General features: G+C 41.9%; 1 protein-coding gene across 5 annotated transcripts in view; it reads right to left on the bottom strand.

Moving 5' to 3' along the window:
- Nucleotides 1-1,974: 1,974 nt before the first annotated feature.
- trpm3 (transient receptor potential cation channel, subfamily M, member 3) overlaps nt 1,975-11,886 on the bottom strand; it is a 142,308-nt gene continuing 132,396 nt past the window's right edge. For 3 of the 5 annotated variants that reach the window (XM_087849045.1, XM_087849046.1, XM_087849047.1), the window contains 6 exons: nt 11,219-11,393; nt 10,635-10,763; nt 8,871-9,021; nt 8,142-8,335; nt 7,854-7,986; nt 1,975-7,537 (listed from right to left, as the gene is read on the bottom strand). In XM_087849045.1, the coding sequence (XP_087705171.1) occupies nt 5,917-7,537; nt 7,854-7,986; nt 8,142-8,335; nt 8,871-9,021; nt 10,635-10,763; nt 11,219-11,393 (2,403 nt within the window). In that variant the 3' untranslated portion in view covers nt 1,975-5,916. The remainder of the gene's footprint in view (nt 7,538-7,853; nt 7,987-8,141; nt 8,336-8,870; nt 9,022-10,634; nt 10,764-11,218; nt 11,394-11,886) is intronic. The other 2 variants (XM_087849048.1, XM_087849049.1) reach the window with 1 other exon arrangement.

Genomic DNA, 11,886 nt, shown 5'->3' with positions numbered 1-11,886 from the left:
GGACAGGACTCAGTGTTCTCAAAATATGGGTTTGAACTTTGCCTGGTGACAAACATGGTTTATGCTGGTGTGACCCCCATACTAGTGTATAGCCTACATACCAAGCTGGCGGCTGTCACAATGTAAATGACAACAAAAATACATAATTCAGACGAAGCTTACTGCCCCTCTGCTGCATGGATATATATATATATAGATATAGCTCATATAGATTCATATGTCCTGTGTTGAATCAATATGAAAAACAAGGATTATGAGGGAGTAGGATTCAAGCCAACTGCACAGAAATAACATAACAATAAGTTCTATTTTCTGCATCACAGAATAAAACTGTACAAGGACTTCTTGCTCTTTTTCCACGATCGCCCCATGCTGGAACTCCGCCCCATTTTGCTCCAGCAGAACCCCCAGATTTCCACGAACAAAACTCTGGTTGAAACTAGGGTCTTGACCAGACGAGTGTAGTCTCTGCAGCTGCCCTCCCACTCCTCCTGCAGCAGAGCTGTAAACATTTCTGGGGAAGAGGAGGCGCTTCCTCGGCTGCCGCAGTTGCTGCTCCGCGCTTCCTCCTCGCACTAACGTGCAAAGAGTTCAATAGTGCACGGTGCATCTGGGTCATGTTGTTGTGGTGTCTTGTACGGCGATTGCAGCAAAGGTTGTTTTTTTTAAAGTGTGTGAGCGCGTGCGTGTCATGTAACCGAGAGGTGGTGGAGGAGGAGGAGGGCGCGCGCATAATCTCAGTACAAAATGTTCCCTTCCACGTGCGGAGTATGAGCTGACGCACCACTGCTGGCCCTCTCCCTTGTGCTAATATAGGCTACCCCGCCCCTCCCCGGTTTCCAAACGCTCACACCCCGGAAGACTGGAGGAGAGCCGGTGGACTACAGGCACAGCGCGGGCACGGCAGGGAGTGTAAAACCTTCACAGTTAATATGTAAAACCACGTTTGTATAAACCACAGGTGTCATGCAGGCCCTGGCCAATATGACATAAATATATTCAAGTACTCAGTACTCAGCTGTTTACTGAAGAATTTCTATTACAGCTGAAGAAAGCGTGTGAAAACGATTTATACTATGGGGCCAGTTCCAGGCTGTGTTTTTATGGCAGTGTAAGAAGTTTTACAAAGGACAGTCAATGCAGGGTTGTGTTGCCATATCTACAGAACAGCTTGATGTGCTCCAGTGCTTTATGAGCCTTTGTTGCCTTATGTATTCTACAAAGACTTTTTGTTTGTTTGTTTTTTGATTCGTTTCTGCTTAAAACTAGAAGCTTTCAAGGTATTCTTCTGTGGGACCAACTCCCAGTTTGGATTCAGGAGACAGACACTCTGTTTTTAAGGTTACACTTAAAACTTTCCTTTTGATAAAGCTTAGTTAGGGCTGGATCCTGAAGCCTGGGTTCCCTTAAGAGGGTTAAGGGTAGCCTGAGCAATAGGCCCTTGCTGCTTTTCTCACTCTACTACATTAGGTCTTTACAATATCACCCACAAAACACTGGATGTCGGATAGACGTGCAGATCATGTCTATATTGATCCATCACTTGTCACGCCGATGTCACTTTGCGCAGTGGGCAAGCTCCTTGAGGTGACCGCTGTTGTGATTTAGTGCCATATAAATAAAATTGAGGTGAGATGCATCATAAGGGAGTCAAAGATGCTGATGTTCCTGTAGCCGTTTAACTTCAGAGTTTAAATCCTTGTCCCAATCAGATATTGGGGTGTTGTGATGTGTAGCGAGTGTAGGAACTTTCATTCTCCTTTTCTGAAGGGGGGAGAAAGTCAGTAGAAGCAAGACACAGGTAGGCAAGAGGAAGGTGGGTGTTAATGGTGAAGATGCAAGGAGCAGTGCAGATGGATGGATTTAAATACCTGTGGTAAACCATCCAAAGCAGCTGGTAGTGGTGAGGACACTCAGTGTGCTGTCATTCATTGCTTGAGTATCCACGTGAATTAAAAACAGACAAGACACAAATCTATTTAATTGTTTATTTAACAATGCATGCCAGACATGATCCTATTCACATTGAAGAATACAGATTTGTATTTGCATCCAAATACTCACTACTTTAATTTCATATTATAATCTCTCTTTATCTTTCTCTCAGTCATCATTACACATCATCTCTGTACACTCTGAGTGGAAGAACTGCATGCATTTAAAGGACATTAAATAAAGTGTGACCAGTAGAGGGATAAGTCCCTTTTAGTCGAACAACATCAGAAGTTATTGCAGAAAAAACATGTGCGTGATACTCTAAAGCTTACGAGTCACAAGTTTCATAGGAGGGAAGCAAATCTGTTGATTATTATTATCACATATGCTCATGATTCCCCAAAACTTTAAGAGACAGTGTAGTAAAATATTTAAAAAATACTGTACATTAAGATTCTGTTGGGTTGTGTTGTGTTGGCATGCCTCCCAGTTATTAGTGTCATCTACACTTCCGATTCACACGCAGTTTAATTAAACGCACGTACAAACATACGCACACACACATGCCTCCTGTCAGTACCTTCCACAACAGTCTCGTCAGCATATCGCAAACACAATCATGTACGAACCTTAATGAGTTTCTACATGCCTTGGACATGTATGCTCTCTCGTACATGAGGATAAGGAACTTTGGAAAGAATAAAAGAGAATGTAAGGTCAAATAGCAGGGCATGAACTTTCATTCCAACGCGGCCATCTTGTTTTCTGACTGGCCCTGCAACGACTGAGGTGACCTCTGCCTAGTTAATCCCGTCTGCAACAGCTGTGACTCAGCGTGTTTCCATTTGGTTTGACAGAGTTCGGTTTGGTTCAAAATGCAAGAGTCAACTAAGCATGACTGCAAAAACATTCCTCACTTTTGTTTGTACTGTTGGTGTTTTCAACTTTTGTGGTAGAACAAGTTGATCAGGTATGAAGACATTCATGCATTGTATTGCCATTTCTGAACACCTAAACACAAAAATATATAGTTTTTCTATGATCAAAAAGATTCTGGGTTAGACTCATTAAGCACAGTGATTATACTGGACTCTTTCTTTCTTTCTTTCTTTCTTTCAACGATTAACTTTCCATCTTGCATCACTGGGGTAATGTTGTCCCTGAGCACTGACCTTCATCTTTAAACTATGCTATGACTTACATATGTGTTGAGGAAATTAAAACTCTCATCTTTTAGGTTTGCCATCCAGCCACTGCACACAATTGGGGTTAACTGCAACTTCTGTTGTGATTACAAGGTTAAAGGGACAATCTCCAGATTCTACCTAGAAAAGTAACTGGTCATGTGGTGTGGTGCTTTGCCCAGGACCACAGTTGTTTAAGGTCTTTTGTATCTTTCAAATTAAGAGACATCACCTGGGGGCTTTTAACAGTCCTGAATCATTAGATTTGGGTAGTACCACATGATTTAATCCAATTCAAGAAAGAAAGACCAGTTACTGCAATGACACCTACTGTTTATATTACATCCTCACCCTCGTTTTCTTGCGCAGGTTTGGTTTTTTTCTTATCCTCCAAAGTTATTGTTGTCAGTGAAATCTTTTATGTGTTCTGGTGAAGAAATTCAAATAAATGCCCATACAAGCAATGATACAGTTTACAGATAACAACAATTCCCCCACTCTGTACATCAGATGTGTCCAAAGAGAACAACAAATGTCTGTGAGAACAACCACTGATTTTTTGGCCTCTTGACAGCAGAAGACAAAGATTAAAAGAGGAAATTCACAGATTTATGAATCACTTCAGTCCCCACATACTCCATCCATGCCCAAAAGGCACCCTAAGTTTGGTATACTGGCAACTATGTATTGCCTTGTCAACATTAGAAAATTCTCATAAGCTGGTTGATAAAACATACAATAAAAACTACTTTAAATACTTTAAATATGATCGAAATGTACAGTATATCAGACAAGTCTATATATTTAATAAATAATATAATACATTGTCATTTAGTGCATGTAGATGGTCATCTTTTATTAAATTGAAAAGCTTAATTAGAAAATACTCGACAAAAATATCACTGAGAAGATATAAATATTGATTTTTGTAATTCAAACAGGCATTTACTGCAATTATCAATAAGGAGCAAGAAAATGTCAATAAATAGAATCAATCTCAAAAGAAGAGCAACATGATTAAAACTGAATCATAAGAGTGAGAAAATATAAAAACAAACATTAAAAATCAGTAAGAATTCTATTGATTGAAGCTATTTTGTCTTTACAAAGCTATCGGAAAAAGACATCTTCTTTTTCAGACTTCTTTCTTTACAATAAAAAAATGAGAACTTTTTTAAAAACACTGATCTGGCTTTCATCTTTTAATGTTAATGACCCTATGTTTCCTCCTTCATGCCGCTTTAAAATGCATGCCTTTCTTAACAAATCTCAGCTAGAATGTGTATACTTGGCAACTCATTCCGAAGCTTTTCCAAATATAAATCAATCAGAAATAAATTCAAGGTCCTTCAATATGATCTGTATGCTTATTTCAACATTTGTTTTAGTATTAGGCAACTGCTTTTTTGTGTGTTTTTTTTAAAATAAGCCTCTTTTTTGCAGTGACCTGCTTTGAATTCAATTAAAAAAAGAATGAAAGGAGAAAAACAAATGGATGACAGTTATTGGATAGATGAAGGACGGATCTGTTAGGTGCAGGCGGATGTAAAATCCATTTCAAAAATAATGCCACTGCCGAAACCTGAAGGAAGAGGGCTGGGCTACAAGAGAGCTACGATTCTTGGAGTGAAAAGATTTTTGGTGTCAGGTGCGGGCAACTAAGGTTCACATCAGGTTTGCCCAGCAAGCGTTGCTTCTCACACAGGCTCATAACGCCCCCTTGTCCCCATCTATTGCAATTGCACTTGTAAAAGCTCTCTGGAGTCAGGTATAAACTAAGGTATCTCTCCAAGTGATATGTAGGATTTCACTGACCAAGTGTGTGCGCGGATAAACATGAGGATGTCACCATACGCAGAGTGCCTTTCTCTTTCATGCCCTTACATGATGCCTCAGGACAGTGCCTCAAGCATGGCCGCAGGAGATACATGGTGGCATGCTGACTTTTTGACTGCAGTGTGTTCAAATGCTGCTTTGTTTCTGGCAAAGATGAGTGCTTTAGCCGTTTCCTCTCTGATGCTACAATATACAAACAGAAGAGAAAGAACTGTATCCTTCAAAAATGAAATATTTATTTATTATGTGAAAGATTGAGTACTTAGAGGTAATTTGAGGTGCAGTGAAGTCCAAAGACTTCTGATCTCTTCACAAAGTGGCCAGAAATGTTAGTGTCTTTCTGGGTTGAGTTTATGTGAGTTAGGATTATATGAAGCAGGGAAAATGTATTTGAAGGTAAGGTTTTGCAGTAGTAATGACTCTATGTTGGCAAAAGAGGTGGGTGTCTTTTCTTTCTTTCTCCTCTCCCTTGGCCTCTCAGACTTGACAGTGTCTACCATATAAAGCTGCTAGGAGTAACAGTATACTTTGTGTGTGACTAGTGTGACTGATATGTGATGTAACACAGTGAAAGATGTCTACTTGAAGTAAAGGTGGTGGGTGGAAGACATACAGTACGAATACACCTTCCATTGCCATAACACCAAACTGAGAGTTACTTAGCTACAAGAGGTAAAAACTAGTCTAGATTCATAGCTCTTTGTTTTGACTGGTGTACAGTAGGACCCCTATATCTCCAATCCTTCTCTGCAGATTCATGATTCAGAGTAAAGCTGCCCTTCAATACTGACTATGAATACATTTTTCTAATCTGAGATATAACGCAGGAAAAAAAAACAACCTTAGATCTCGTCCAGATTAGCATCTAAGGGCAACTTCACCCTGCTATCACTTTAGCCCTCGGCCCTCACAATACTCCTCTCTGGTCCTAACAGTGTGCAAGTGCACTTACACATCCTCGTCACGTGTAGTTTTGTCTATCGAAGCTGCGGAAAGCCGACGGAGCTGCCAGCTTCCTCATTGAGAGGCTGTCCGTTTTGGCTGTGTCAGGCCTTGCTCCAGACTTGCTCCTGAGGAAGGGGTTTCTGGTTCCTGCCAGACCCCGCCCCCCAGGCCCAGGCCCCCTGTCTGCCCCCAGACCTGGTCCTCTCTCCATCCTCTCACTCACCGACAGGCTCTTCCGGTGCGGAGGAGCCAGTGTGAGCGAAGGATGGGAGTCGTCTGACGAGCAGCTGTTTGCTCGCTCCAGCTTGGAGAAGGGGGAGCAGAGAGGGGCCCCACTGGGCCCACCTAGGACCCCTAGCCGAGGGGTATCAGGGGGTGGAACCAGGTCATCAGGGTCCTCAGGATCAGACTCTGTGTGACTAAGCTCTGCTTCTCTCTCTGGATGAGAGGAACCAACGTCCGACGGCTTATCAAAGGGGAATGAAGTGGAACCTCCAGGTGACTGCGAGCGTTCTGCGGGGGTGTATGGAGATGAGACGAAGCGTGTATCGATGCAGTCAGTGATGCTGGTGTACTCCGCGGCCTTTACCTGGACTCCGGCCCCAATCCCACTATAACAGCTTCTTGGTGTGAACATGAGGCTGTGTGACTTGACCAGAGGAGGCTCATCCAGGAATCCCGTGCCTGCGGTAGAGAGGTAGCGGCTGCTCTTAGAACGTTCAAGCAGCCCTGCTGAGGGAGGTGGGGATGGTTCCATATCCCAAGGAGGTAAAGTGCTGTCTGGTAAGAGATGTGCTGAGCATAATGACAAATCAGCTGCAGCACTGTCATCAAACATAGCTCCAGCAGTTCCGCTGCTGCCTGCACCACCCTCCGAGTGCCTGTCGCCCAAACCGCTGGTGGCAGCGCTGCTGAACTCCCGGCCTCCAGGCAGCACCGTCTCTATTATATCTGACTGCAGCGAGGAGTCTCTCTGGAGAGGTGGGACCATACGGAGAGGATCTAGAAAGACCTCCGCAGGCCCCACCTCTTCAGACGTTGAGACATAGATATCAATGCAGGATGACGGACGGTGCTGCTGGGAGACCGATAACGTCGCCAGTGGGAGGGGCTTAGACTCCTTGGGGCCGGCAGCTGAGGACACAGATTGTGAGCTGTTGGCTCTGTGGAGACTGAGGGAGCGGTCTTTGAAGAAGCTTTCAGCTCGCTCAGCTCTACTTCCCCGTTCAGCAGCACGACCAGCTCCAACATAAAATGAATGACTTCTGGTCCGTGTTGCTATGCCAGTGGGCGAAGGAGGAGACATGGAACCCTCAGCTGTTCCCTCTAGAGCCTCCTGTAGGCGGTAGCAGTTCCCCTCTGTGCTGTTAAAGCTGCTTTGACGGAGAATGTATGCGGCTTCAGGGCACTCAGCCTGGCGGAGTATGTATGCAGAGTCTGTGCAGTCAGACGAAGTCCGAGAACGTGCTTTTTGGACCTCCCCGCGCTCGACACCAGTCATGCGCTCCAGCGCTACAGTAATTCGTCCAATTAGCTCTTCCATTTGGGCCAGACGAATATCAACAGTCTGTAGTGATGCCTTCATGAAGTGTTCCCTCTCATTGACTTCCTCTAAACGCATCGCCATATTCTCCACCCTGACAGAGGAGACAGAAATGAGAGAAAAACATCATAAAAGCACTGGAGGGGGTAGAGTAGAGAGGCGAAAACAGTGTGTGTTCTTAGCTACACATTTCTGTACACCAAAGGAAATTCTAAATGCACTTTTGTGTTATCAGATTGATCAGCTTCTTTTCTCTCTTTGCCCTTAGTTTCTTTTGCTAGTGTGCGCTGGGCTCTCTTGGCCATTGTACAGAAAAAGAAAAATGGAAATGAGTATTGAAATATGTTCTATATTTCTATTGTTTGATGGTTTTAATATGGACACCGCTTTTAAGTGCAGCCATGTCTGACCTTTCAGAAGTGACTCTGATTCTCTCATCATTGGAGGAGTGGAATCTGTCATCTTTCTCTCTGAAGTACTCCTCTATACACTGCTCCTCAAAATCATGGACTTTCTTCAGTTCGTCTTCTGTGATGAAAAGCTCTGTGGATGAAAGGGATTGAGTGTGTTAACGCTAACTATTCAGAAATACTGAAGAGATTTCTTTTTTCGTAAGCAGACACTTTTATTGCACTAAAATGGAATAAATGTAACGAGTTCTATTACAAAAAGCTTGTTATTGTATATGTGCAACTCACTCAGTCCATAGTCCCTTTCATCGTCATCATGCTTGCGCCATCGACAACACAGGTGCTTGAGGACCATAGTTATGTGGCTGAATATGATGAGAGGTGGAGGAAGGACCGGACGTTCATGGAAGGTCATAATGAGCTGGTAGCGCTGAAATTTCCACACCTGGTTGGAGATGGACTTGACCTCGAAGAATGTATTACTACAGACAATCACAGACAGAGACGCCATACAAGCCGAGAAAGATTACATCTGCTGTAAGCTAAAATAAGTTTTGAGGAGAAAAACTGACTAAACCTTCAGTTTAACTGTTGTGTCTTATATTGTCTGCTTTTTTGTAATAACACTAATGCAGAGAAGAGGACGACTGCATTTGCTTCTTATATAAAAGAGCAGCAACCGACCATTAGTCTGATAATGTCCATGTGGAAAAAGCACCATCCCATTGTGATACTATAATTATGCTACCAGCCTCTTAGAAGTGCCCAAATACAAGTTACATGTGATGCCATTTTTTTGAATATGAGGAAAAAAAACATCAATAAAAACAATTTAATATTGCTAAGATGAATCCTCATCTTTGTGATCCTTTCTTATGAGAGCTAGAGGACAAGAATAAATAATTTCTGCCTTCATGCAGCCAAAAATAACTGAGTTTTGTGCTTCGCTGCATTTGTAAAACACTGCGGTGTCTACTTAAAGTGCAAAAGCTAAAACTATTGGAGGGTTTTACGTACTTGAACACAGCAATGAGCAGGTTAACCAGGAGTATGTTGGCCACCAGCAGATAGCAGGCCATGATCGCTGGAACAATCCAAGCACCCGTCTTGCACGGAGGCAGAGCCACCACCACACCGTCCTCTGTAGTGATGTTCTGCCCACAGGGGGCTGCACATCACCACAAAATAAATACAACCAAGCGAATAAGTTAGTAGAAGGCAAACTATATCTTGAGATAAAGACATCCATTCATCATTAATAATATTTCAGAAGAAAGTTTTGCATGAAAAATAAATGAAATACATGCAGACACATAATAACAGATAACAAACAGATGATACTGTATATAATCAGAATTAAAATAAAGCAAAACTAAGAAAATTGAAGAAACTATCAAACATTTAAATGTATACTCGATCAACTAAAAGAGACAAGCACACCTCAAAATACTTTTTTTTTTTTTTTTTAAATGCATTTTTCCTTATTTTGCAAACAAACAAGAAGCATAATTCATCATTATGCTTCTTTTCTTAAAGTGGCGGTAGGAGAGAGTGGAAATCATAATGGTAGGGGTTTATGTACACAGATGTGCATCTGATAACAAAATACACACATACACAGAAAAAAAACACATTTGTCATGTGTCACCACAGTTTGCGTTTACAATATATTTAAACATGTCGTCCGTGTTTAAAATATATTGTCACATATGCGAGCCATAGCTTCATTCAGCAATGGTTGACTGTTCAGAATCATTTGAGATGTATTTAGAATGTTTTTTCCATCTGTGATGGTTCAGTTGCTGTGGCTTATCTGGGGAACATTCAGCATTTGTTGTTGGTTTGTTTGCTTTTGAGATTCATTCTACTCATACTCATCATTGCTTGGTGCTCAATTGTTTCACGCAATGCAGCCCAAAGACAGAGAACTGAAGTAATTTTTCCATTTAATTGTTTTTAACCTTCCAAAAAATTTGGATTTAAAAACTCTGACAACTGAACCACTTGAAAAAACAGATTATAGATGATGAGAGGTGGTTAATAAATATGTTGTGGTGTGCTGATGTGTGGATGCTTTTGTTTTTATTCCTGCGTGATGTCGTATTAGCGTTTGAGTCTTAGTGCTTAAATGTCGGATTTATCGGCTGAAATATTTCTCCAATGTTGCAATTGCTTCGGTGAGAAGCTGAGCCGGCGTAAGGGGAGGGTGACATGGTTTAATGTGACAGATGGAGTTGTCATGGCAGGGTCACTTCTTCAAATGGGACGAATTAAAAATCGAATAACAACGAGAGGATAAGAAACATCAAAGGAATATCAAATTTTAAACTTTGATATTTCCTCTTGATGTGAAAGCCTACCAAAAACAAAGACCAGACACATTTGAATAGTGCTGCTGCCATGTAACATTACCATTTGCCAGCCAGTGCAAAAATTTGTGAGTCTAAAGTTGCTTGCAGGATATGGCCTTAGGTCAAGCTACTAGTTGTCTCAATAAAAGATCTGGAGAAGACTGATAGTGTCAGGGAATCGGGAGTTTTGGATTCTTTTAAAATCCGCTCTGTTATTTGTAGAAAACACTGCTGATAATCAGTAGCTGACCCAAGATGCCAACACATGAGGGCAACTTCAGCCTTAGAGCATGGAGCTGCATGCACACTTTTGTATCAAGTGGTCCTCTAGTGGTAGCAGTGGGCATGACATGGCATTAATGTGACGATGATGAAGGAGAGGTGGGAGAGGTAGATGTGGTTAAATTAAGTTCTATAGCTATAGATTTACTGGGATTTTGACTGCATTGGGCAATGTGGGATGGACCATTATTACGCCAGGTTCCATGAGTGCGTAAGTAATTTTCGACCAGCCAGAGTTTTTCATTCAGCCTTTGCTGTACCTTCCTACTATGCATATCTGAAACAAAGAATGAAAACATTATTTCAGATCTCTTCTCTTTGGGCCACTCCTCACATTCTGTACACACCACCAAATACTACCACACAAAAAGATAAGAACGGAGCAGCACACAAAACGCACTCTCGCTCTCTGGACATTTCCACATATACACTTCTCACAGTCTATTTATAATTTATTGAGTTAGAATGTCACTCTCTCTACATGACTGCAGATGCAATTAGTCTCTGAGGAAAACAGTTTTATTATGTATGTGTTACACACACACACACTCACACACACATGTGCGCGCACACACAAACATCTTCAAGTAATAGTTCCAGCTGTGAAGAAATGAGTGAAAATGTAATCTAATTTCATACTGAGACTGGTGTTTTCAGTCATACTGCTTCCGTCCTTCATCCTTACAAAAACGCATTTTGTCTAACAGCTTACACTCTCGCCCCTGAACTTACGGTCAATCTGGTCGGCAAACACCTCTCCGTAGATCATCCAGTAAGGCATGAAGAAGATGTTCCTGGCTAGCATCCAGGATGGGTCTTCGTTAGGGTTGAGAATGGCCTGACGTGCCACCCCAAAACTCATCAGCACCACCAACATGATGATCACAAAATACATCATGTCGATCATCTGACAGAGGGAGAGAGGAAGAGGAGAAGGGAAGAGGTGAGTGGTTAAAGGAAAGAGAAAACGAGGACAGGATATGTTGAAAATAATGACACTGGATGGGGAAATAGGTAATGAGCGGTGTCTGTCACTGCAGGAAAATCAGTTGGTCTGCATTTGCATTTTTTGATTACTATTTTTCCCAGCCTAAGTTGGTCAACTGAAATTTAATTTAACTTGTTGTGGAACGAAGCCTGAAGTCAATATTTAAAATGCATTTAATTTAGAGCAATCTCTGAGCACTTTCAGTGCTGAAGGGGACACTCTCCCTTTGGGCTTATTTATCCTTCGAACACTTTTGTGCATTTTTTTTGATGCACTCAGACTGTCGCTCATCTTGCATACAGATACCCTGTTAAAGCAAATTTGGAGCTACAGCTGTCACCAAAGTTGTTATTACTAAAAAGAAAGAAAAGTGCAAGGCACACTTATAAGCAGAATAAAGCATCAAAACTAG

The sequence above is a fragment of the Neolamprologus brichardi genome, chromosome 12 (genome assembly GCF_056152115.1).
Source record: "Neolamprologus brichardi isolate AB-2024 chromosome 12, ASM5615211v1, whole genome shotgun sequence".
Classification (NCBI taxonomy): domain Eukaryota; kingdom Metazoa; phylum Chordata; class Actinopteri; order Cichliformes; family Cichlidae; genus Neolamprologus; species Neolamprologus brichardi.
Note: the sequence above shows the minus strand (reverse complement) of the source record. Positions and strands in the feature narration are given on the sequence as shown.